The 25,170-nt window shown below is 46.8% G+C and overlaps 2 protein-coding genes across 8 annotated transcripts in view; both read right to left on the bottom strand.

The window, feature by feature from the left end:
- LOC149356851 (uncharacterized) overlaps positions 1-25,170 on the bottom strand; it is a 305,537-nt gene that overhangs the window by 53,566 nt on the left and 226,801 nt on the right. The window lies entirely within an intron of this gene.
- Positions 4,234-25,170, bottom strand: part of LOC149356853 (uncharacterized) — a 51,502-nt gene continuing 30,565 nt past the window's right edge. For 4 of the 7 annotated variants that reach the window (XM_089584353.1, XM_089584354.1, XM_089584356.1 and 1 more), the window contains 3 exons: positions 17,221-17,250; positions 12,642-12,721; positions 4,234-4,684 (listed from right to left, as the gene is read on the bottom strand). In XM_089584353.1, the coding sequence (XP_089440479.1) occupies positions 4,623-4,684; positions 12,642-12,721; positions 17,221-17,250 (172 nt within the window). In that variant the 3' untranslated portion in view covers positions 4,234-4,622. Of the gene's footprint in view, positions 4,685-11,456; positions 11,527-12,641; positions 17,251-18,714; positions 18,858-25,170 lie in introns of those variants that run through there. The other 3 variants (XM_089584357.1, XR_016291701.1, XR_016291702.1) reach the window with 3 other exon arrangements.

Raw genomic sequence — 25,170 nt, 5'->3', positions numbered from 1 at the left:
CCACCAGGCTACGAACTGTCACCAATTCACGCGCTTTAGCGTGCGTTCCCAGACAGCCTTAGAGGGGGACACGAGAGAACAGCACACAATAATAAAGCAGCATGCGTCAAAACAGCGCACAAAATACAGCACAAGGAAAAAACGGCACAGCGACAAAACAGCACACGGAAAAAGCAGCACAGCTACAAAATAGCACAGGGAAAAAGCAGCACTCTCTCCCCATAACGCATGTTCCCCCTTTACCGATCTCCTCGGGGCGGCCAGCGTGAAATCGCAACCGCTGGGGCTAATCACGGCTTAATCGGATTAACCATGCATGCTGTCATGAAAATCGGTCGACGACATTTGCTGGAGGGCCATCCTTTGTTCTTGACTTGTATATGCGACTATAGCCACGACGTTATTCTGCATGCTTAAGAAGTCATGTTCTACGCGAGCATTTGAGCTGTAAATTGCAATTAGAAGTTGTCGGCTTTAAGCTCCTTCCCCTGGCAGCGACAGCCATACTGAAGCAGCCTGAGTGACGTCTTGACCCAACAGCGGCGGCGTCCGCTGCAGGGTCGGTGCGGAGCATCGCGCGTGCCCACCTGTGTCCTGCTGTAACCACTTCGCGCACTTTAGCGTGCTTTCTCAAACACCAGCGTGGGATCAGCGGTCTCGGACTCATGCCCACAGCTCAGTGTGGAGCTCAGCGGAGACCATATGGCCAAGTCACAAGAGGTTTTCGGTCGTTTACGTGCCAAGCTTTTGCCGATCGCAAGCCATAGAATGGGTCGGACTCGGAGATAAAGGTTCACAAACAAAACAACAGCAATGAGACGTTGCCGAGGATTTCACAATCAATAGTACAAGCACATACAAAGTGATTAACAAAACAATGCAACTCGTGCAAAGTATAACACTCGAGAGAGAGAGTTCAATACAAAATAATTATTGCACTTAAAGTGCACTAACACAAGAGAGAGGCAAACAAACGAGAGGTTCACGGTGACGCCGTCCTGCAGAATGGCGCGCGCTGTCTCGTTGAACAGTGACTGGGCCAGTGGTGTGGTCCCGGGAGGCGAGCGGGTGCGCTCCGATGAAGCTTAAACGGCGGCTCGAGCTAGTCGACAGCGGTCAACGCCCTTCTTATACAGGCTTGTTCCACGTCTGTCTGTTCTTCGCGCCATGTCAGGCGCGCACATACACGCAGTATCGGCCGTGGAGTCCCCTTCTCGTTCTCACGCCGGGCGCGCGTCCCCATAGGTCAAAACACCGGGAGTGGCTTCGAGGAGCATCGAGAACTTTTCGGTGCGGCGCCGCCGCTGACGCGCCAGTGAAGAGGGGGAGGGCCTATTTTAGCACACTCAAGGCTACGCCCTCTCCGTCGGCTTCGAGTAGAAACGTCTCGGACATTCTAGAACAATCGACGTCATAGCTGATGGATCCCTCGGCGCACTGCGTCGGCGAGAGGTGGTGGAGCACACACACAAAGCTAGTCGCTCTGGGGGTTCCTTCTGCCCTGTTTTACGACGCGCGGCGGCGAGAGCTGTCCGCGCGGCGCTGCTTTGTTTCTTTTTTCAAAAATGCGCTGAATTTTGTGACACCTGCCGTGGCACAATGTGGTAAAGTTGCGAAGACCGGGTAGCAGCTAGACAGAAAATGAAAGGGCACCGACTTCTGTTGCCTGAGTCTCCCTGTCGTAACTTCCCAACTTCCCCCCTTCACCCCTCCACACCCCTAACCTGAACAAGGAACCACCCACTCCCTTAGCCTCACTATGCGCAGTTCAGTCGTGAACAAGTACGTGACTGTCAGCTTATGTCTTTAGTGATGCTAGTGATTGCAAGCAAGCCAGTGTTGCCTGACTGCCACATGGTTCAGGAGAACTTTTAAAAACTCAATGGGGGACCACAGCCTCACAGGGGGCACTGCAGGCACTAGGGTGCTTCGACGGCCAGGAGGCGCGCGGACATCAAGGCACTGTTGCGACTCGGGTAGCATGGCCGGACTGGTGATGAGACGAGGATGATCAAAGACCAGATTATGACGAAGGCAAGGAAAACTTTATACAACTATTTACACTATGTACACATACAGGAACTGAGAGTGCTTCTCAGTCGAAGTATCTCTATGACAGGAAGCTACTTGAGGTGAGGGACCCCTTGACCATCATCTGCGCCGAGTTTTATAGCACCAAAAGTTCTAGATGGGGGCTGTGTTTGCCGAGGAAGGCGTGTCCAAGTTCACTGGTAGATCATCACGCACTCTCTCCCCATGGAACATGCCCCCCTCACGTCTTGAGCTTGCGAGGAGGGTGCCAGCTACGTCATGCACACAGGAATCTCTGCGAGTGACGTTCCCACGCATGCAGCTGGTCGCACGTGTTTCTCATCAATGCATGGGCAAGGCTACATGGAAGGGTGCACTGAGTCAGCTTCTCCTTTGGAGATGAATGCCGATCTCAAAACATGATGACTGTACCCTGCAGCGCTTCCCGGTGCTCCTTGGTAGCCCGTTTGAAATACCACTGCAGTCGCACGGGGCTCAGTCTTCCAGTGCCTCATCGAAGTGGCCAGCAGGTGCGATAGAGGAAACCTTTTTTCGCCGAGACCAAGGGCATCCAGTCTTCAGGCATCGCAAAGTTGTCGGCTTTGTTGACAGTTCTCGGTTGTTGCTTGCTCCGGTCTGCGTGGCTAGAAGCAGGAAATCATAACAGCCCGTCCGCCGCCAGGTAGAGCTCTTGAAAGGGTTTACAGCTCCTCGCTGTCCTCTGATGAAGCCGCATCAGCTGGGCAGGGGCCCTGTTTCCTGGGTGATCCATGGGCCGATGTCTGCAGGCCAAGAATCTCAAGTACAGCATTAGTTTGGTTTATGGGGTTTAACGTCCCAAAGCGACTCAGGCTATGAGACGCTGTAGTGGAGGGCTCCGGAAATTTCGACCACCTGGGGTTCTTTAACGTGCCCTGACATTGCACAGTACACGGGCCTCTAGAATTTATCCTCCAAAGAAATTCTGCCGCCGCGGCCGGGATCGAACCCGTATCTTTTGGGTCAGCAGCCAAGCACCATAACCACTGAGCCACCACGGCAGCAGAGCATTAGTGATCAAGTCTGCACAATGCCCCCTCCTCGGCAAGGCAAGAGCACTGCCGACTCCCGAGTCGTGCCAGGCAAATAAAGAACAAGGCTTTAAGCTGCACTGCTAGAATATTTCCCCTTTTTGGCTCCCTCCCTCAGGCGGCCTGGTAGGGTGAGCTGCAGACGTGACCTATGCAGGTGATTCAATGGCATCGCATCTTTCAAGTTTGAATCAGGTTTGAAGGAACTACAGCTGCCATTGCAATCCACAGACGAACGGTTGGTAGATGGGTTGCGAGGATACTACAATTTTAGTAATATACATATCATTAACTCAAACCCTATACTATACATAACAAAACCTCAAACATATGCGATGCCGTGAGAGAAGAACCAAACATTGTATTCGCGCGGGGGAGGCCACATCTCCAAGGAAACTGATTGTTGCTACAGTGATCGTTTCCACCACACTGCAATGGAGAACACTTAGGTTACACTTAGGTTAGGCCTTTACATCATTATGGCAAGAAAACACAAAAGGTACAAAATTACACACAGGAATAAAAGCTCAAAACTTCATTTGCGTTTTTCTACAGAAGTAAATGTATAAAAAAAGCAAACAGTAAATACAAGAAAGACGTATTCCTGGAATACACATACTTCAGCAACACCCTGCGCGGTCAGACGGCCAGTCTACCAGCTGTTTCCCAAAATCTGCGGGGCTGATTAGTTCCGTCTCTTTGCGAAAGGCATGCAAATCCTGGGTACGCTGTAAAAAGTGAAACACCTTTAAAGGCATTTCCAGGTGTCTATAACTCGCACCCGGTCAAGATGGGAGTCTTGTGATTTCAATACATCTTTCACGTGGGGCATTTCTGGAAAGAACCAGCCCGGAAATGAAAAACGTGACCCAAAGATGTTGAGGTGAATCACATGCTATTACCGCCGAGCCACAGGCGTTTTAGCATTCTTACATCCCTACACCCTTCAGAAAAAATGCATGCAATGGGTTCATAATTTGTTCTCACTTTTATTACTTTCTTAAGCATTCTTTAAATGTACCATTATAATGCCTACATAATGCTATATACCTGTATTACTGGAGCTCTTCATAGCAGTAGACAGGCTGTGTGCATCTAAGAAAAACGTTTATTGACACACAAATCATAACACTGCAGAAATGTGGAAAATTTTATTACAACAAAACACACCCAGAATACAAAGCATAAGAAGCTTTCTCCAATGAATTCCCTACTGCCATCCAAAGAAAACTAAAATTTCAAGGTACAACTGCACCATACCTGCTTTTATTGATTTTATGGTGCTGCAAGAATAAGATTCCACTGCACTTACTCTACCTCCCAATTTTTTCAGAGCAAACAGACTGAAAAATTCATGCTTGTTCAGCCTTATAAACCAGCCTAAAGAAGGCCTGGACTGAGACACTAACTCCCAGGAATAAGCAAACTTAAGGTAGCTTATGCTGAACACCCATATCCCTGACATCATGGCAGTTGTGAAGTGAGCTGCAGTGGTGAGCTTGCTGAGTAGTCATCCTCCCTTCATGAACAGGTTCTCAGCCACCTCAGGATTTTCTTTGGAGAACAGCATAACTGGTGCGAGTCTGCATTTTACACAAAAATAGTAAATTATTTCCTATCAGTTTACACTGCTCAATCATCCTTATAAATGCCAGCATACTGCTCATTAACGATGTGTTTTATTATGCATGCTAACGCTAACAGAAAGAAGAAAATTTGCCCATGTGGCGAGCAAACGCCAGCTGTTATTTTTTGAACCATTCCAAAGAGGCCACTGTGGTTTCAGAAAAAATAGCTCTAAACGACATTATATACAAACAATGTTTTAGCTAAAAAGCTACCTGTTATGAAATGGAATGAAGGTGGTCAGGCCATGCAATTAATTCTGCACGAACTGCTACAAGCTAGTGCAAACCAATGGCCTGCCTGGTGAGTAAACTGACTATAAATGGCACAAAACAGACGACAATAAAGATGAAAATAGCGCACTTCAAGATGCTTTAAAATAAACCCAACGACAAGTCATGTGCAACATTCACTGTGACAGCAGAAAGCACAGTATCTGATGAAAGTCAGCGACACAACCCCTTCCATGAGAGTGGTCGGCTGCAACTAACACAAAGCATGAATTCATCATTATACCAAGCATGTGGCATCTTGAAAGGCAGGCAACAGTGCTATGTTATACCCCTCTCAAGCGGGCAAGTTAAGTGCACTTACGGAGAGTGTCACTCGCTGTAAGCACACTTTGCCACATCTAAACGACGCAAGTGGAGTGTCACTCACGGAAGAGTGCACTCAGCTAGGAGTGCGTTCACGGACCACACTTTGCTGGCCGAGTGGATAGCCTCGCCAGCAGCGACTTCAAAGGCAAAATATGTACAGTGCATAAAAAGTACTTACAACTTTATTTTACATGCTGTAACACTGTTTTTAGAAAAAATTTGTTCCTTATAGCTACAAGCAAAGCAACAAAACAAAAAAACAAGATCAGATGCAACATCCCTGCCTGCCGCCATCTTGTTTGTTGCCGAAATTCTGGATGGTCTTGGCTTTTCTTCTATTCCTATTTTATTTTATCGTTAAAAACTATTCAACCTCGTTTTACTTGCGCTATCAAGTTAAGCAATCAAATATTACAAGTCCTTTTTCTTTTCTATCATCCTTTTCAGAAATTGCGCTCATTTTCTGACACCATTCTTTTTTACTACGAGTGCACTTCGCTTTCCCGTTTAGCACCGTGTAGGCTAAAGTGTAACTCGGAATGCCGAAGCGCACTCCCTGTAAGTGCACTTGACTTGTGCGATTCACAGGGGTATTAACATATCCCCCATGTCTGCAGCCAGTAAACTCAAAAAGCCACCAAGAAAAATTTGCATTAGGTTACTAAACTACTTCAAGGAAAGGAGCCGGGCCAGTCGGTGCATGATTCTTGGCAAAACCACGCAGGATAACAGGACACAGACAAGAAGACACAGGTGCAGCGCTCACTAACAACTGAGGAATTTATTGCTAATACAGGAAGCATCATCCAAAATGCAGAGAAGGAAAGTCATAGAATCGTCATTTCGTCACATCTGTCGTGATTATTTATCCAGATGGTCAATTTCATTTTTTGTTATGTTAGCGTTGGTGATGATGTGCTTAAACAGGTTGAACAATTCTTATGTACCATGCACGTCTCTTATATTTTCTTAGAATTTTACTTCGTCGAAAGTGTGGGATGCACTCACACTCCGACATGTGTCTCGCTAGCTTGCTACCATATCCTGTCTCAGTATTGCCGACATGTTCCATTAGACAAATGCTGACATGCTGACCTTATTTCCCAACATACGACGATCCGCATGATGGAGGGATCTTGTAAACTAAGCCACTGTCTCTGGACTGTTTTTGAAGCACCTTTGCTAGGTGCATTGCATACTACATTCAGCTACTTTCTGCAAAAAAGCAAATGAAGCCACTGCAAAAGAACTTCTGCAAGCTGCAAAAGAGTAAGGGCTTATGCCTGAATGCCTTCTTTATGCCAAAAACACGCAACGACAACTGGCCTTTCAGAGTAATTGTCTCTGAACAAGGATCGTGGCAGCAACCCTTAGGGTAGTATCTGCAAGAATTGCTCTCCTTAACAGCTGTCCAGAAGGAGTGTCTTCTCATTGTCATCAAGGACTTACATTACACGCAGCCACATACCACCTTGTTTGAGGTGGTAAGAGAAGGCATTGATTCAGTGGGAGCAGCATGTTTCGAGGCCAATGCAGAATTAATGCGATCAGATTCCTCGAGTTGCTAACCATCTATTATATAAGTTTAAGGATCTGTCCATAGAATGATAAGGAGTATGCACCAGTTCCTGCGTTGCACATATTCTCATTGATCTTCTGCTAGCCCATCAAGATAGCCAACTAAAAGAAGCTTTGCATGGCACCAATTTGATAGTGACCTTCCGATTTGTGGACGACTTCCTAGTAATCCACAAGCTTCATAAACAATGGCAACACAAGGGCATTGTTGACATATTCAAGACCTTCTCCAAAGTTCTTGCCAACTTTGAGCTGACCAAAGTAATGCCACTGGAGGTACAGCTTCTCGATCCATGGCTGTACACCAGAGAGGTCCATATGTGCTGGTGTTATGTCCCACGGTTGAAAAAAAGACTGTTGCTACTGGCGCACTAAAAATGTCTTAAAAAGAACAGCCGGAAAGTGTTGAGGCCCAACTGACATGGTTACCTGAAGCTGGTTTAGCAGATGACCTCATCTGCAGCCTTGGCTTCAAGATAATGAAAGAAATTTGCCGATCTACCCCAACGAGGCTTCAGAAGGAAGAACGGAAGTTAGCTGTCACGGCATATGTGCTTGGCATCAGCCATGCGCCAAAGAAAGTGGTCAGGAGGGCTGGTGTGAACTTAGTATGCAACACGCCTATGTCACTGTCGCATGCTGTGGATTTGACTGTTTGCTTTCTCTTATAACAGGCCGTCTTTCAAGCAACCCTTGCCGGGCGCATTGCATATTAAGTTCACACCAGGCCGCCTGACCACTTTCTTTAGCACGTGGCTGATACAATGCACCTACGACCTTAATCACCGCCGACTGTCCTCCCAGCTGTTTGAGTTGAGTTGTGGTATGCTACAGGCGGAATTAGCCTTGCTTATTCTGCCGGCAATTGTTCCACCGTCCTCCCGGCTCCCTCGTACTCCTCTTGCTTCCTGTGTGCCGTGTGAGAAGCTGCTGCCTCGTTACGTGGGTCCTTACCACGTCTTCTCTTCAGGCAACTGAGCAATGTGACCTACAAAATCACATCCCTCCACCCTCCCATTCCTCCCGCGGCCCCCTCCACAAAGCTCGTGCACGTCACCTGTCTTAAGCCCTACCATTCAAACCCACCACCTTAGGGCGCCCAGGGACTGTGCTTCCTACCGCTAGGCAGACGGGGTAGTATTACAGTGCATAGTCGCAAGGCGAAGGGGACGTTTTGATGCTGGGCAGTTGATGACGATGAGGATGCTGCAGCTAGTGCTTGGGGTGACTTGGATTGGTGTGCCTTCTTACTGTGGCCTGTCGCGCCTCCTGCAGAGCTAAAGCCCGTAATAATATGCCTTGACAGCTACGTTCCGTTCTTTCTGAAACATTGTTGGGGTAGATTGGCAAATTTCTTTATCTTGAAGTCAAGGCTGTAGATGAGGTCATCTGGGAAAACAGCTTCAGGTAATCATGTCTGTTGGGCCTCCACGCATTCCTGCTGGCGATCAATATACAACCTGTTCAGGATATTTTTCAGTGCGCCAGTAGCAACAGCCTTTTTTTAGATCTTACAACGTAACGCCAGCCCACACAGGTCTCTCTAATATACAGCCATAGATAGAGAAGCTGTACCTTCAGTGGCATTTCTTTGGTCAGCTCAAAGTTGGCAAGAACTTTGGAGAAGGTCTTGAAGATGTCAACAATGCCCTTGCATTACCTTTGGTTATGAAGCTTGTGGATTACTAAGAAGTCGTAACTGGTGCCGTGCAAAGCTTTTTAATAGTTAGCTATCTTGACAGGCTAGCAGGACAATGAGAATTAGTGCAACACAGGAACTGGTACATACTCCCTGCCACTGTATGTACAGATCATTAAACTTTACATAGGTAGACCTGAAGTAGATGGTTAGCAACTCAAGGAATCTGTCCACATTAATTCTGCATTGGTTCTGGAATCGTACTGCTCTCATTGAATCAATGCATTCTCTTACCGTCTCAACCCAGGCGGTATTTAGCAGCGTGTAATGTAAGTCCTTGATGACAATGAGAAGACACTCTTTCTGGACAGCTGTTCGAGAGGAATGCGGACACTTCTGGCTTCTTTACCAGGAAGAGGTCTTCCACGGTGAACAAGGAGAGCAATTCATGCAGATACTGCCCCAAGGGTTGCTTACTTGATCCTTGTTCAGACACAATTACTCTGAAAGGCCAGTTATCGTTGGGTGCTTTTGCCATAAAGAAGGCATTCAGGCATAGGCCCTCACTCTTCTTCACAGCCAGCACTAATGTGGTCAAGCTGTTGGCTTCGCACAAGTTCTTGGGCTTCGTTCTTCACTGTTTGGTTGGTGCTTGACCTTCTTTTGCAGCTTGCTAAAGTTCTCTGTGATGGCTTCATTTGCTTTTTCACAGAAAGTAGCTGAACGTAGCATGCAACGCGCCCAGCAAAGGTGCATCAAAAACAGTGCAGCACACGATGAAGCAGCGAGACAAATTCACAGCATGCGACTGTGGCTTAGTTTACGAGATCCCTCTCTCATGCGGAGCGTCGTATGTTGGGAAATAAGGTCAGCGTGTCAACATTTGTCTAATAGAACAAGTCGGCAATACTGAGACAGGATATGGTAGCAAGCTAGTGAGACACATGTCAGACTGTGAGTGCATCCCACTTTCTACGATGTAAAATTCTAAGGAAATATAATTGACAGCTCATGGGCGAGATATACGAGACCAGCATGATACATAAGAATTGTTCAACTTGCGTATGCACATCATCACTAATGCTAATGAAAAAATAGACTACCTGGATAAATAATCACGACAGATGTGACCAAAATGATTCCATGACTTCTCTGTATTTTGGATGACGCTTCCCGTATTTATTATGAGAAAAGCAATAAATTCCGGAGTTGTTAGTCAGCGCTGTATCTGTGCCTTCCTGTCAGTGTCCTGTTACCCAGCGCACTGCTTTGCCTAGACTATTATACCGTATAGACTCATGTAATGGTTGCACCCCTAACTAAAAAAAAATTGCGAAAAAAAATATATTTAAAAATTACCCGACTAAAAGCCGCACCAATAATTTCAGGAAGTTGGGCAATGCCATCTACTGTGCGGTGCCATAAATCCCAGACATTTTGTGGTTACTGCTGCCAGGTGGGGCGCAAAAATCAAGCTGTGTAGAGTTACTGTATATGCTGCCAAAGGTACAGTAACTCTAAAGCGCTGCGCACGTCAGGTACAGCCAAGGGCTATTATGTGCAATCTGAAATCAGAACGCATCGCTGCCCTGATTCGTCCTGCGCTCGTGATCTGAAGTTTTTTTTCTCGATGCGGAAATACGTAAGCTATACCGCTCACTTCAAGCTGAAAGTTATTGACTACGCAAAAGAAGAAGGAAAAAGAGCTGCTGGACCAAAGTTCGGCGTTGATGAAAAATGTGCACGACGATGGTGCTAACACAGACTTGGCCGTCCCACCTGGAGATATGACCGGCGTGCTTCAGCCGCTGGACGTCTCCGTAAACCGCCCTTTTAAGTGCAGATTTCGCTGTGCACACACTGAGCGGATAGCAACGGCCGTCCACCAGATGACACCGACCGGCCGACTGAAAAAGGCATCCCCTGTGGCCGTATGCCACTGGATGCTCGAAGCGTGGGCCACGGTTTCGTTCGAGACCATGGAAGAAAGTTTCAAGGTGACAGGCATGTCCAACAAGCTGGACGGCATGGAGGATGACTTCATATGGAACAAGGACGAGCCTGAGGTTGCGATGAGTTCGGAGGAGGAAGACGAGGAGTGTTTTGGCAGTAATAAAGGCAAGTACCACCAGAAGTATTTATTTTGTTGTCTGTTTCTCTATGTAATTGCTGCACCCCTGATTTTCACTCCAGATTTCGGAAAAAAATGTGCGGCCATTACACGAGTCTATACAGTACTATCAGATTCTTAAGAGATGAGGTCTAGATCTGGAAAATGATCACAAAGGGTTCCAAGCTGTTTCCTTTCTGCACCCATTGTAGAAGAAATACATATACATAAAAGTGAGCATTTGGAGATCACAAATGCTAACTGTGGCATCGCAATGTCCACAGAAAGCAAGTCAGGCGAATTTTTTACTCCGCAACGGGTTTGCACTCCCTTTCTTTGAGGCATACACGCACCATGTAGTGAACAAAAGTACAAAGTAGATAAATGGTTGGTTGGTTTATGGGGTTTAACGTCCCAAAGCGACTTAGGTTATGAGGGATGCCATAGTGTAGGGCTTCGGAAATTTCAACCACCTGGGGTTCTTTAACGTGCACTGAAATCGCACAGTACACGGGTCTCTAGAATTTCGCCTCCATAGAAATTCGACCGCTGCGGCCAGTATCGATACGTCTTTCGGGTCAGCAGCCGAGCACCATAACCACTGAGCCACTGCGGCGGCCAAAGTCGATAAATAGAATTAATCATCTTGCAAATATCACTACTGTAAAATGGTGCTAACAAATGGCCACATTCATCCCTAGGACAGATCTGCATTTCATCTGCCATTACATGTGAAACATGAAAATACCAAGCAGCCAGGTGAATGCATAAATTTTTCTCAGAAATTTACACAGACTACACACAGTGATACCATTCCAGTGGTTCAGTTGAGTATGCTGCTCAGGAGCAGCAATATCCATGTGGGGTGAATGCCTGCAGCAAAAATTATTGGCAATGCAATATAAGTTCGCACACAAGATGCGAAATAAACGGAATGATGTGGAACCATTCCAATTATGCAAGAAGAAATTGAATTCAACCTACACTGCAATATTAATTGAGCTACAAAAATATCATAAAGGCTTCTTCAAATCAGCACACAGTTGACATTTAAATGTCATGGGTCATTCCATGCCAACTGTTCCAGACTTTGCACTGAATCTTCCAATTCTTAAAAAAAAATCATGGCTTATTGCATTACTTAGGCAAACATTATCCCAGGTTGTTTTTGGCGGAATAATTTTTTCGCGATGTGGCCGCCACCCCACGTTGGTAAGCCATAGCCAAACATAACGTTGCAAAAAAATTTGTAAAAAGAAACATTCATACACAGGACTATGAAGTTTTTGTTATATAAATAAAGGTATTACATATCCAATGCAGTAAATTGAACTTATTTTATTTTAAATAAAACATGTAATAAGTACAAAATATAAAAATTTGAAATCTTTGATCAAGTTTTATGTTCTTACAGTAGTTATTCTATTTTCTAAGCTGTCGAGAAGGCAAAGGCGATAAAAATGTTGCAGAGAGCAAAACGCGTAAGGCGCGTCAGCAAAAAGATTCTAAAGCTGAGAAAATTTACTTTTTGAGACATATTCAGCAGTCTACTACATAATGAGGTGATCTTAATTAAATTATGAAAGATAGAAAGATAGAAGAATGCCAATTGATGGCATTTACTTTTAGAAGTTTAATCGGAGCTTTTTTTGTTTTAAGCTAGAAAACAATTTTGCAAGTTGAGTCCCTGCATTCAACATCGACATTGCTCAGTGATTCCTCTTCACTCCAGCACACACTGCTGCCAGCTGCAAATTACACAAAACCCGCACTCCACAACTGGAATACAATGGCGTGTTGGGCTTCGATGCCCCCAGCTTCGGCAATACATAAATCTGCTGAAGGGTAGATTTACAAAAAGCAAGAATGAAGTGGCCGCATGGCACAATGGCTCTTGTTCCTCAACACAAACATCAATCAGCCGGGAAGCACTCTTTGCGGTCTGACCAATCAGAGCTGAAACCTCAGCTACCGTGAAAATTATTTACCTTTTTCAGTGGAAAGGACTTCTTCGCCACATCGCATAGGAAGAGTGCTTGTGACAGCATTGGTGGAAGTGTGAGGCCCCCTGCAGCAACAGAAAGCAGTCAGAGGTCATAGAAAGGTCAAATACTGATCCTCCATAAACTGTTTACATGGGCGGAGAAAACCATTAAGCGTGTCACAGCCCTCTGGGTGCTCCAACAAATGATTCAAGAAAACAAAGACGAACTGACCAGGTGGTTTACAAGAGTGCTACCATTAAAAAGAATGCGCATATTTCACCGTATCAAGCCTTTTTCTTTCTCTCAGCGGGGCATGCTGGACTTATGTCATGCTCGAATTTAAACTAACAAAACGTGAGTGAACATGCCAGCATACTTTTCAAGACCAAAATATGAGGAGCATCCACCGGGAGCACCGTGCACCGAAGCTTTGTGTCTCCTCGATGCCGGCTGCAGCGTGCACCGCAGTGACGAGCAAGCAGCCAGTAATGCCGAGGTTGAAGGCAGGGACTCAAATTGCAAAACTATTTCCTCGCCTAAAACTAAAACTGCTCCAATTAAAATTTTAGAAATGTCACTGCCATTAGAGAATAAATGAGGACAAACTCACAGTGCAACTGGTGGCTGAATATGACTCAAAAACATAATTTTTTTTGCTGACTGACATGCCTTGCATTTTTTTCATTTCTGAAACATTTTTATCACCTTCTTTGCCTTTTGGACAACTCATAAAAATAGTTGAAATGACTAGCATGAGAACATAAATTGGATAAAAAAATTCAATTTTCAATATTTTTGTACCTTCTTCCAAGTTTTATATTTAAAACAAAAATACAAGAGTCCAATTTACTGGATATGAAAGTATGTCCTTTATTTATATGAAAAAGTTTCAGTCATGAAGAAAAACGTTTATTTTTTACAAGTGTTTTTGCAAGACCTAGCTTTGCTACTGCTTGTAAACATAAGAGGGCGGCCACGACCCGAAACGTTTTTTTTTTCTGCCAAGAACATGCTGGAAAAATCTTTGTCATGGTAATAAAATAAGCCATGATTTTTGTTTTTTAAGAAATCAAAGGTGGTCGAGTGTAAAAGTGTGGATCAGGTGGCATGGAATCACCTTATTCAGTATTGCACAGCAATAAAATACACAGCCAACTTATCACCAGGCATATAGCAGCACCCATACAGGTCAATATATTGGCTCGACAGCAAGAGGCTTCTGTAACGCTTGAAAAATGACAAGACCTAAAGACAAAGTGAAGCATATAGTTAGAAGATCAATGTGCAAGAGGCGAGAAAAAACTCATTTTGTCTGAGGGACATTTGAAATAACACTAAGGAAGCCCAACTTGAATAAAAAAACAATGCAAAACAATAAAAATTGCCACAAGTTGAGCAGTAAGAGCTCTCTAAATGGCAGCAGATGCAAAGCAAACACCAGTGACACTGCCCAACTTATGTATTAGTTCCCGGTCAAAAATTTTCCTGCAAACTTTTCCTTGCCTATTTAAGAGTAGACCCACCAAATTTTTGTATGCATTCTTTTCTTTGGTGTGATGTGAAAGTCACAATGTGGAATTCACCTACAGCAGTTGAACTACTAATTATTAATTTTTTTGTTTTTTTTTCGGTTCAGGTCTCAAAAGGCAAACAGCAGCTTTGACGTGCAAGATGCTTTGAGGTCATGTGAGGCGTGCAAAAGCAGCAATATAATCTCTGCTGGTTAATTTTTTAGTCATTTTACCTCTTGAACAGGCTTGCGTAAAAGTTGATGTGAATTAAAATGATGAAAGCAGTGACCACACTAGCTTTTCTATGCCTCACGTGGCCTGAACCAGCCTTGAAACCAAAACTGGGAGAGCATGAGAGAGATTCAATCATAAATTATTTACCGCTTGGAACAATCCACGTGACTGTCTATACTTTCTAATGTGCTGCACATCATTCTAAAGAGACAAAACCCAGCTAAAATTTGGGGTCTCCACTTCTTCCAAGGGCAGCTTCAGGTAGTTTTTCAACATTCTGACTTAATGAGCGCATCCCATTCCTTGGACTCTCCTATCCCCGGCACAAGAAACCATTTTTCAAACTGCCAAGTGGAACTTTTAAAGCAGCAAACCGAACGTCAGTTCACGGGTAGGGTTCTTCTCACATTCTGCAGGTGGCGACCCTTGGACACTCTTGCAGAGACGTTGCAATTTGCTTGGAGCAGAGAATCCTACTCTAGCTGTTATATTTTTTTAGTTGTGTCTCACAACATGAAAAGAATAGGAGCTAGGGCCGGTGTGCGAGTAGTATATTCTCTACTCCAAACCAACTGCTATGTCTGTGCAGAGTGTCAACCGTGAAGGGTCGCCACCTGCAGGATTCGGAAAGTCGCAAGAATTCTCCTATGTACCAGTGCTCTAAAAATGAGGTGCACAGGAGCGAGCTACCCCTTGGAACGTGCTGTATCAGTCAAACAGGAGATGCCTGAACGACCATCTCAGCGAACACAAGAGCTCCTTAAAACCACTTCCTGAAAGCGACATGGCCACATATTGGCTGTCGGGTGAAAACTGCACCTCTGCTTGGAGCCGTACAACCATACGGTACACGCATAAGGACCAGCACATGCAAGAGGCTGTTGTTGTTGTTGATGTGTTTGATCCATCGGGAGCAAGACAAGTGTAGCAAACATTCTGTAGCGCTCACAAGAAAAGAACTATACTTGGGCACAGCTTTCTGTGGCTATGTAGTGGAAGCTATGAGGGCAAGGCTTTCACAAGCGCGCTCTTATTACGCTCTCACGAGGGACGGAGATAGGTGTTTAAGCTGGCGGTTCGTGCTCGTACCTTCTAGTGCATAGCCACAGAAAGATGTCCCCGATTTAAGGCTACCTTAGCAGCTTAGACAGCAGAGGAGTGATTTTTTTCAACATTTATTCTTTTGTTTTGTTTTTATTCGCCAATGTTTGTTTTGCCTCATGCAGCCAATCTTTGATGCAGTGCCACATGTCGGTGGTGCTCGTTTTTCATCTGTTTATTGCTTGACAGCCACAAAGATGAGTTGTGAGTCAGCACTGTACCTTTAACTGATAGCTTCACAATGCAATGAAACATTTTTGGTACTACTTCACTCCAAACAAACATCAACAATCGTTAAGGGTTCACAAACAAGAGTGTACTAGAATGTGAAATAATGCTGTTCTGCAGGCACCTCACAGCAGAATGAATATTCATTGCACGCCAAAGGCCAAGCTTAAAGAAACCTGAAAGATGCAAACATTAACAATGAGCTTCCCAAAAGTGATCAGAGACCGTTTGTTGACTTGCACCTGTTCCTTGGGAATGATCACTTGTGCTCCACGTACTTCTGGTAGAGCATCCGCCTCGCATTCGGGAGGTGCTGGGTTCGATACCCAGTGCCGCCGGGTACCCACCGGTTTCTTTAATGGGTACAAGATTTCCACCGGCCTGGTGCTCGGCTCTTCTAGGGTGAAATGCTTGGGAAAAGGGTCTTAGACCAAACAGCTGCCTTGACGGATCAGAGATAAGTTCCGCCGCCAAGCAACACTAAATCCGCCTCGTGCGGTAGAAGCCCAACTTGTGGCCCATTACGTACTCCACGTAATGTGTGTAATCAAAAGGCATTATCAATGATGTGGTCTTCATAGAATTGTGAGAAATGCTTTTTCCTTAATTTATCGAGGTGCGTGCATGAAAAAAAAAGATACTTGTTTGCATAGCTTGAATGCAGGTTTCTGTTGTAGTGTAAGCATAAAGACTTCAGTAAGGTTTCAGTGCGCAGAGCAAAGACTAAAAAATCGCATCCGTTTAATGTTCTTGAAGTGTGCATGACTTCCAGTCTCAGATGGATGTTACCTGGTGTGGCTAATTAATTATTCCATTACTGACTTCATGCAATCCTTACAGGGCATGCTCATGCACATTCCTGATTTCTTTGTTGCAAGCTTGTGCAGCACACACAATGGAACACAAACTCCAACGTGGGTTGGAACCCAGCAGAATTTGATGTTATCCCCCAGTGTTGTGGCTTTTCTTCAACTGTCTATGATATCTTCAAGTAACGGTGCACCTGTCCTCCTAGAGTGAAGTGCTGTGATTGCGCATGCAACAAGGAAGATGAGACAGCCACCCCAGGAAACTTTCCCAGTTCGCTACACATATCTAGTTTTACAGATCACATGTCACCAAGGTTAACTAGCAGTCAAGATCATGTCGCTCACATGATGTCAGATATCATGGCAAGCACCAGAGATCATGGCAAGCACCGGGTTATGCACAAAAAAAAAACCATCTCAATCCCGCAATTCGAAAAACACGCTGTGAAAAGCGGACTGCGCATGGTAAACAGGATTTCCGCTCAAACCCTGGCCCCATCCCACATCTGCTGAAAAGCTATGGAAGGCAGGCAACTGCTCTCTACAAATGGAAGAGACCTGAAACCAACTGCTTGGATAAAAAAAGGAGGGAAGGACCACAATGTTCATGCAAAAGGCTGAAGTTCAGGCAAAAAGAAAATGCAAGCATTTAGCGCTCATGCCTGCACTCATAAATCAATGAAAGGCATAAAGACTTACCTGGTACCACATCCAAAGAAGAGCGGTGCCCTGCATAAAGAATGCACCTATGTAATTTTCAGGCAACAAATTCCAGAGGGAAAAAAACCTCACTTTACAGGGAAAGTAAAAGGTAAAAAACAAAATCCCAGAATTATGAAAAAGCACCCTATCACACAATTGAAAATGCCCCACTTTTTCACTCCTTTGCAAATGACGATGACCTTAAGAATGTAGACTGTTGGACTAGTTGCTCTGACATAACACTGATCGTATTTAGCTTATATGACAGGACGAAGGAACACACAATGTCATCATTTTCAGTAAATGAAATGAAAATTGCCAAATGTCCGATCATGCATTCGCCAATGGCATATGAAGAGGGCCACACAGGACACAGAACAGCCGTGGCTGAAAACGACAAAAGGGCACCATCACTGTTCACTAGGCACAGCCCATCCACCTTACCTTCCAAGTCGTCTTTAGCAAGATCCTAAGCGGGCTACCTTTATTGTGCAGTCTTTTTGTTCCCTGTAGCTTTTGGTTGGCCCACAAGAGTTCTAAACGCTAATTAGAATCAATGCGGTAGAGCGATCGGCTTTGTACAGTACAGTGCGGCTAGAGAGAGCACAGTAGCCACTATACTCTATCAGTTAGAGTATCAGCTCTTAAGAGCCTGGTCTAGCAAGCCAAATGGTCGCCGGCAAAGTCCTCAACCTTTGGAGGCGTCAGCAGTGGGGACAGGCATTCAAGAGCCGCACGCATATGAGCGAGGCGCATTCACAGGTTCTAGTGACCGACTCTCAAAGCCCGTCAGCCTAAAGTCACTTGAAATCCTTTACGTCAGCCAAGTCACCAGCCTACAGGAGAAGGTTTTTGGTTTATGGGGTTTTTAACCTCCCAAAGCGACTAAGGCTATGAGAGACGCCGTAGTGGAGGGCTCCGGAAATTTCGACCACCTGGGGTTCTTTAACGTGCACTGACATCGCACAGTACACGGGCCTCTAGAATTTCTCCTCCAAAGAAATTCTAGCCGCCGCGGACGGGATCGAACCCGCGTCTTTTGGGTCAGCAGCCGAGCACCATAACCGCTTAGCCACCGCGGCGGCCCTACAGGAGAAGGTTCAAAGAACGAACATGGAGAACTCTACAGAGGTCGTCCCCAACGCTCTTAGACACAGCAGATATGGACTCTGCAAGGCTGCAATGGTGGACATAGCGCCGGCATTCAGGAAAAAAAGAATATCAAAATTCCTTCGCCATCAATGGAATTCGTCTGCTTCAATTTCTCCAGATCGACAGACTTGCAGATTCCACGCGCGCTGAATTTGTGAGTGTTAGGTACATCCTCTATTAACTTCTCCGTGTCTGTTTTCTCAATATTCACCTCAGTGCCAGTGATTTGGTTCATGGCTTTGAAACGTTCAGTACTTCATCGGACACTACCTGCGCACTACATTCGCAACGTGGTGTGGTCCTCGACAAGGTAGGAGAAAGCGAAATGGGTCGACGTACATGGCAAGTGTCTTGGGCCTCGTTAAGGTAGAGATGGTCCGGAAGCCGCGTCGACTGGTTCTGCTTCCTATCGTTGATCCACTTGGCCCACTGTGTGCCCCCACGAGACCTGCTCTTTGGTCAGCATCCGAGACGCAGATGACCTGTGCCGAAGAGGTTTCTTTGCTATGAGCGATTCTACGACCACGCGACTCTTTAAAGGACTGCACACGTCTGTAAGTCGAAGCCGCCTGCCTTCCTGCAGTTGTCCAAGACGTGGAATGACTCGAGAACGCAGAGGTGTGGATGCTTGCGGTGACAGGCGGCACAGAGTGCGCGATTACCTCTATGGTTAACTCACCGTGTGCAGCCTACCTCGACCATGCACTCAACACACGGGTGGCGGAATCAAAGCGCATGAATAAATAATAAAATTAGCTTTGAGGACAGCAAAAATGCAGCAACTGTCTCAATACTCAGTGGACCCCGCCGCGGTGGCTCATTGGTTATGACACTCGGCTGCTGACCCGAAAGACGCCGGTTCGATCCCGCTGCAGCGGCTGAATTTCGATGAAGCCGAAATTCCAGAAGCCCGTGTGCTGTGCGATGTCAGTGCACGTTAAAGAACCCCAGGTGGTCTAAATTTCCGGAGCCCTTAACTACGGCATACCCCATAGCCTGAGCTCCTTTGGGACGTCAAACCCAAATAAACCAAACCAATACTCAGTGGACACCTCAACCACGCCGTGAGGGGAGCGATGAGAAGGGACTCAAAGAAGAGGGAAAAGAGTTGTGATATTGAAAGCTGGTGGTGGTGGTGGTAATAAGATTATTTCTACGATTACTTTAGATGACGGACCGTGAACGGTGTCCTCCGTTCAAGACTCCATGGAGGCTGCTGCCACTCGGGCCCTGATGAACAGGTTCCTCTGGTCGTCAAGGTCCGAGCTGGAGAGAACCTCCTCCCATTGCTGATGTGTCAAGTTTGGTATTTTCGATACTGCTCAGTTTTTTCACATGCGCAACTATGTGATATAACCTTGGGTGTTCTCCCGAAAATGGATACGTGTTCTGATATATCGTTGCATGCAGCTCAGGTAAGGGTATGTGTTTGTCTGCAAGCGTCTGACGGTGACTTCTTTAAAAATCACAACTTTTTACTACTCCGTAGCAACCTCTACCAAAAGGAGGCCCCATCGATTTGAGTCCATGCAGTGAAGTTGAAATTAAGGAGGTCAGGACTAAAAAGATACTGAGGATGTTTATTTAAAGCAATTGCTGGAACTCTGAGGCCTTGGCCCGACTAACTACCCACATACCACAAACTATCAGGCTGGTGAAGTGCATCGACACTCGCCAGTAGGGCATGATGAAGGCCCAGCTGCACCATCTTGTACAGGCATTCATCCTAATACTGTTCCCTACCTCTATGTCACGGCAGTTGAACACAATAAAGTGGATGGTCTCATTCACCAGGCGTATCGTGCAACCCTCCTCTTACCACAAAACACCTCCACAACCAGTCTTTGGCCCTGGGGGGTACACAACACAGCATGCGAGATATGCAAGGCACACCTTATGTCTCAATACGAGCGTCTTCCCCGAACTCAGGTGGAGTGGTCCATCCTTCACAGACTCAACAGTGGATACGAGTCACATCACCCAGACCCAGTGCAGCTCAACGCTAACATTCACCACGCCCTTGACATCCCTCTCTTACTCTGTAATGTGCACACTGTGCATCACGAAGGGCGACACCAAGCACGGGTCAAGGCATTACACAAGGAATCCGGAGAGTACTCCACAGCAAAAAAAGTGGACGCCGCGAAAAAATTATGGGAGCACTTTGCCAATCTAAAGTGTGGCAAGGCGAAAGGCTTTGGCCTTGCTGACTGCGATTCTAGCGTACATTTGTATGGCGACAAACTAGGAGGGAGGTTGGACGCAACCGACTCGCTCGACAGCTGTGAGGCGTCTCACACAAGGGAGGCGCGCGCACGCAGGTGGCGCCACCAGCGCGCGCGCTGTTACCATAGCGACCTCGGGTGTGACGTCACCTTCTCCCATCACTATATTGACACATTTGGTTGTTTCCTTTGTTTCTTCACTATAATTGGCTATAATTAACTAATCACTCTACAGTTATCAAACTTGGCGTCGGGGTTAAATTTTGTCCTCTCTATCTGATGCTACCTTTCATTTTCTTCTATCTTGATAAGTTGCCGCGTTCTTTGTGGAACACAGCGTTACACCGGACGTGACCTTGGCCACAAGTATGAGCCATTGAAGGCTTTCACCCTAACACCCCAAACGCCCAGCCTTGCCCTAACCGTGGCGACTGGGACCCGTATGCTCTTATTTGCGGCAACATATGCTAAATCTTCGAAATGGTGGAGAAAGCAGCTATAGCTTCCCCTGATGCTCACCACATCCTCAGCTATTTTAAAACAGCCGTACGCTACTTTGCGAATGGCCGAGTCTGTCCCACTACCTAATTCCTTCTCCGCACAATCACCACCCCCATCTACCGCTTCACCCTGGAATGGGTTCCGGCCCACTCCTCCAACCCAGGCCATGAGGCTGCCCACAATTTTGCCCCAGAATTCGTCAGCCAGGCTGTGAGCAACTGCAGCCCGTGGACTGTGAGGAATCAGTTGGTTTCATTCCAAGACGTCACTCTACACTATCGCCTTGAGCTACAGCACTAACCCCTCCCCCCCCCCCCCCCCAAATGACTATCTAAAGCCTTTAAGCCTATTCATTTCCTTCTCATTTAATTTTCTCTCGTCTACACTGGTCAATATTTCCCAAAATGCGCTAGATGCCAGGCAGCACCCACCCTACATCATATAATTTGGGCCTGTCCAGAGGACCTGTCTCCTCCAAACTTAATACAGCTCTGAACCTCAGCCTACGAATGCTGGAAGGTCGTGCTGCTCAGCTCCCGTCCCAAGACCCATCTCCGGGCTGCGGAGCGGGCCCTCACGGTCGCCGAGGACTAGGGGCTCCCGGCCACCTAGCATGGACTCAAGACCACCCACAGAGGCTCCACAGGCTGACAAAATAAATTTTTGTCCTCCCTCTTGCCAAAGACTTCTGGTTCTGATTGCAGATCTGGTTGTGGGTATTTCATTCTCGCTAATTTGTAATAGTGTAATACATCACGGTATGTGATCTGCACCTCGATTTCTTTCGAGTGCCCTGCTCACACTGCTCGGCCTGCCAGTCGCGGGGCGGCACGGCAGAGTATGTGCCATTGTTAACTCGGTGGCTCTCATTCTCATGGACCCAGATTATTGTCGTTTGTCATCTTCTGTGTTCCTTTCTGCAGTGTATTTAGTTCTTTACTTTAGGTGCACTCTTTTACGTAATTTCTACATGTTGATAGAGAATCTGTTATTTTATTAGGTTCTGGTTGGTATTGTTTGCCTTGATCCCTATGGATATAGCGATATCCTCCACTTTTTCACCTGAGTGTCCCTAATTGTGGCATCTGCTCTAATGTTTAGCTCGTTATCTATCACTGCTACTGCCATAGTCTTTTTCTCTTCATATCTGGCTGTGTCCGTATATCAAACATGTGCTACGCTCTCATACGATTTTTCTAGTTATTGTGGTGTTCCAGGTGCACGTTTCTAGGCATTGGTGCTATCCTGATCTGCTTCCAAATTTCTCATGGAGTGTCCCCCTGGATGCATCTAGTGGCTAGTTTTGATTGTATGCCTATCGGTCTGAGCATGTTCCTTCCTGTGTGTGTTTGCGACAGTCCTCCTTTTTGGCTGCTTAGGCATGCATCTACAATGTCCTCAAGGCAGTTATAAATGCCTAAGACCTGTAATTTCATGTTTTCCGTGCAGTGGTGGGTTCCAAAATAATTTCGAGCACCTGAGAATTTTCAGCGTGCGCTCACAGCGCACAGCACCCGGACGCGCTTTGCATTTCACCGCCACTGAAACGCAGCCGCACAGCCTGGTTCGGACCCGCCTACTCCGGCTGCCGTGGACAAAGAGATGAAGAGAAAGTCAAAGAAAAAAGAAAGACGGCCGTAGTGAAGAGCTTCGCCCAGAGAAGATAATTACACGTGGCACCAAAGGAAACGCGCAATAGCTGTCTCCCTTCTTGGTGGACACTTCAACCGTGCCGTGAGGAGAGGTATGAAGGAGGAAGGGAGCGAAAAGAGAGAAACAGGTGCCATTGAGGAGGGCTCCAAATTAATTTTGACCCCCTGTGGTCGTTTAACGTTCACTGGCACTGCACAGAACACTGGCGCTTTTTGCACTTCGCCATCCTTGAAATACAGCCACTGCGGCCAGAACTCAGCTGCTGAGCACGAGGTTGCACGATTGAATCCCGGCTGCTAAGGACACATATATTGATGCGGCGATGTCTCAGCAATGTCAGCGCGTGTAAAAAAGCATGTGGGAAGGCTGCAGAGCAATCAAACAGCAACCCTAAGCATCCGAAGCCCATGAAACCAGGTGGCACAAATATACAGATTGCTCAGAAAGATCACGAACAAAAACAGAGGGGAGAGTGAAGACGACATAATGCGACTTGAAAAATCCCTGATCGTACCTGGAGTAACCAACAGGCTCCCCCTACCGTGAGCTAAGGAAACTGGAGGTCGACAGTGTGGATGGACTCATACGGAAGACGTTACGGAAACTAGTAAAGGCGGACATAATGCCTATTCCAAATATATGGAGGCCCTCTTGTGCACGCAAAACACCGGGCTCAGAACAAGCCCCACGGGCAGGCGGGTCCAGTAATGGATCGCCATGCCAGCTGACCTAAACGATATAGGGTCCAAGGGCAGCATCCCATGCCCGATGAGCAAAGCGATCCATATGAGCCCCTTGCCCAAGGGAATGAGTCTTGAACGGGACACAGGACGCAGAAAAAAATTGGACACATTATTTAAGCTCCATCTTAAGGATATGTAAGACGCGATAGCGTAATGGACTAGTCCCCATATATGCAGACGATCATTCTCTACTTACGTTCATAGAACCACACCTCCTGGCGCAGTGGTGCAGCGGTTAAGCGATGCGCCACTGCCCTGCGATGACAGGTGGGCCTTGTGTGGCCCAGGTTGCTCATCCCAAGTGACCAATCATTAATTTAGCTGCCATCTGCCATGGTGGGAAGTTTTCTCACTATCTGGTGGGCAGATTGTGATGTCGCCACAAGGTCATGTGACCTAGGTGGCCAGCCAGCCTCCTAGGTTGCTCTCTGGGCACCACATGTCTAAGTCATGCTAGTGATTTTTCGCCCATAACGCCTACGCCAACACCGCATTTTCTGGAGAATGGGGCCTTTAACACTGCCGCATTAATAGAGACAGAACCGACTTAGTGTACACTGCCTTCTCCCCTTATCCCAGGAAGAGGTCGGCAACAGTGGTGGTAGACCATTTACAGTGCAATCCACTTATAACGATACCACATATAACGATATATCGGTTATAACGATAAGTTGTCTTAAGAGTATCAACTTATGCATTGAGGCTATGGAAAAAAAAACCATATATAACGATATGTCCGTGACCGAATATCGGATACAACGATCAGAATTCTTTCTTCTGGACATCGTTTTCCATGCTGAGCGTGACATTCGCGGTGCAAAGTTCCCTTGAACGATGCCGAGATCGGGCGAAAACTTCGGATACGTGAGTTCGTCGTGCCTGCCGCCATTTTTTCCGTGCGCGCCGATTGCGAAAGCCACGGAGAGCGAGCCGTGGCCTCCGTGACCGTGGCGGCGCGCCGCCGCCGGAGGAGATCGCGGCGGCCACAAGCGAGCATCGCGAGTTGGCGTAAGCACCGCAAGATGGCGCGAGTTGCTCCGCGCGTCTAAAGTCACGCGCGTCCGCGCGTCGGCCGCATCGCCTAGGCTACGGAAGACAATGGGAAAGAGAGAGGCAAAAAAAAAAAAAAAACGAAGCGGGGGCGCCCTTCGCCCCTTCGCGCGCCTGTAAGAGAGGAGAACAAGCACAGTGCCTGCAGCCGATGAGAGAGAGAGAGAAGGGGAAAAAAAAAGAGAAGCGGGGCGCCTCTCGCGCGCCTGTAAGAGAGGAGGACAAGCGCAGTGCCTGCAGCCGATGAGAGAGAGAGGGGGGGGGGGAAAGAGAAGCGGGCGCCCCTCGCGCGCCTGTACGAGAGCAGAACAAGCGCAGTGCCTGCAGCCATTGGATGCCGGCGTGATCGCCTATTTCAAAGCATTGTATCGGCGACGCGTGCTGGAATGGCTAATTTTAGCAACCGATCGTGTTTCTGGCACGTCAGAGCAGGCCGCGGACTTGAAGATCAAACTGCTTCAAGAAGGCGGGCTTTGTGCGCCAGGACGAAACCCCCCCTGACGTGGAAACTGATACGGTGGAAGCTGCGGACATTACTGAGCTCTGGGAGCCCGCCGCAAATGTCGACGAAATGAATGGTACGTCCATTGAGGAGTTCCTAAGTGCAGATAGTGCTGCTACGT

This window comes from Amblyomma mixtum, chromosome 3 (genome assembly GCF_055824585.1).
Source record: "Amblyomma mixtum isolate Tamu chromosome 3, ASM5582458v1, whole genome shotgun sequence".
NCBI lineage: Eukaryota > Metazoa > Arthropoda > Arachnida > Ixodida > Ixodidae > Amblyomma > Amblyomma mixtum.
The sequence above is the reverse complement of the archived record's forward strand: the minus strand, read 5'-3'. Positions and strand labels throughout refer to the sequence as shown.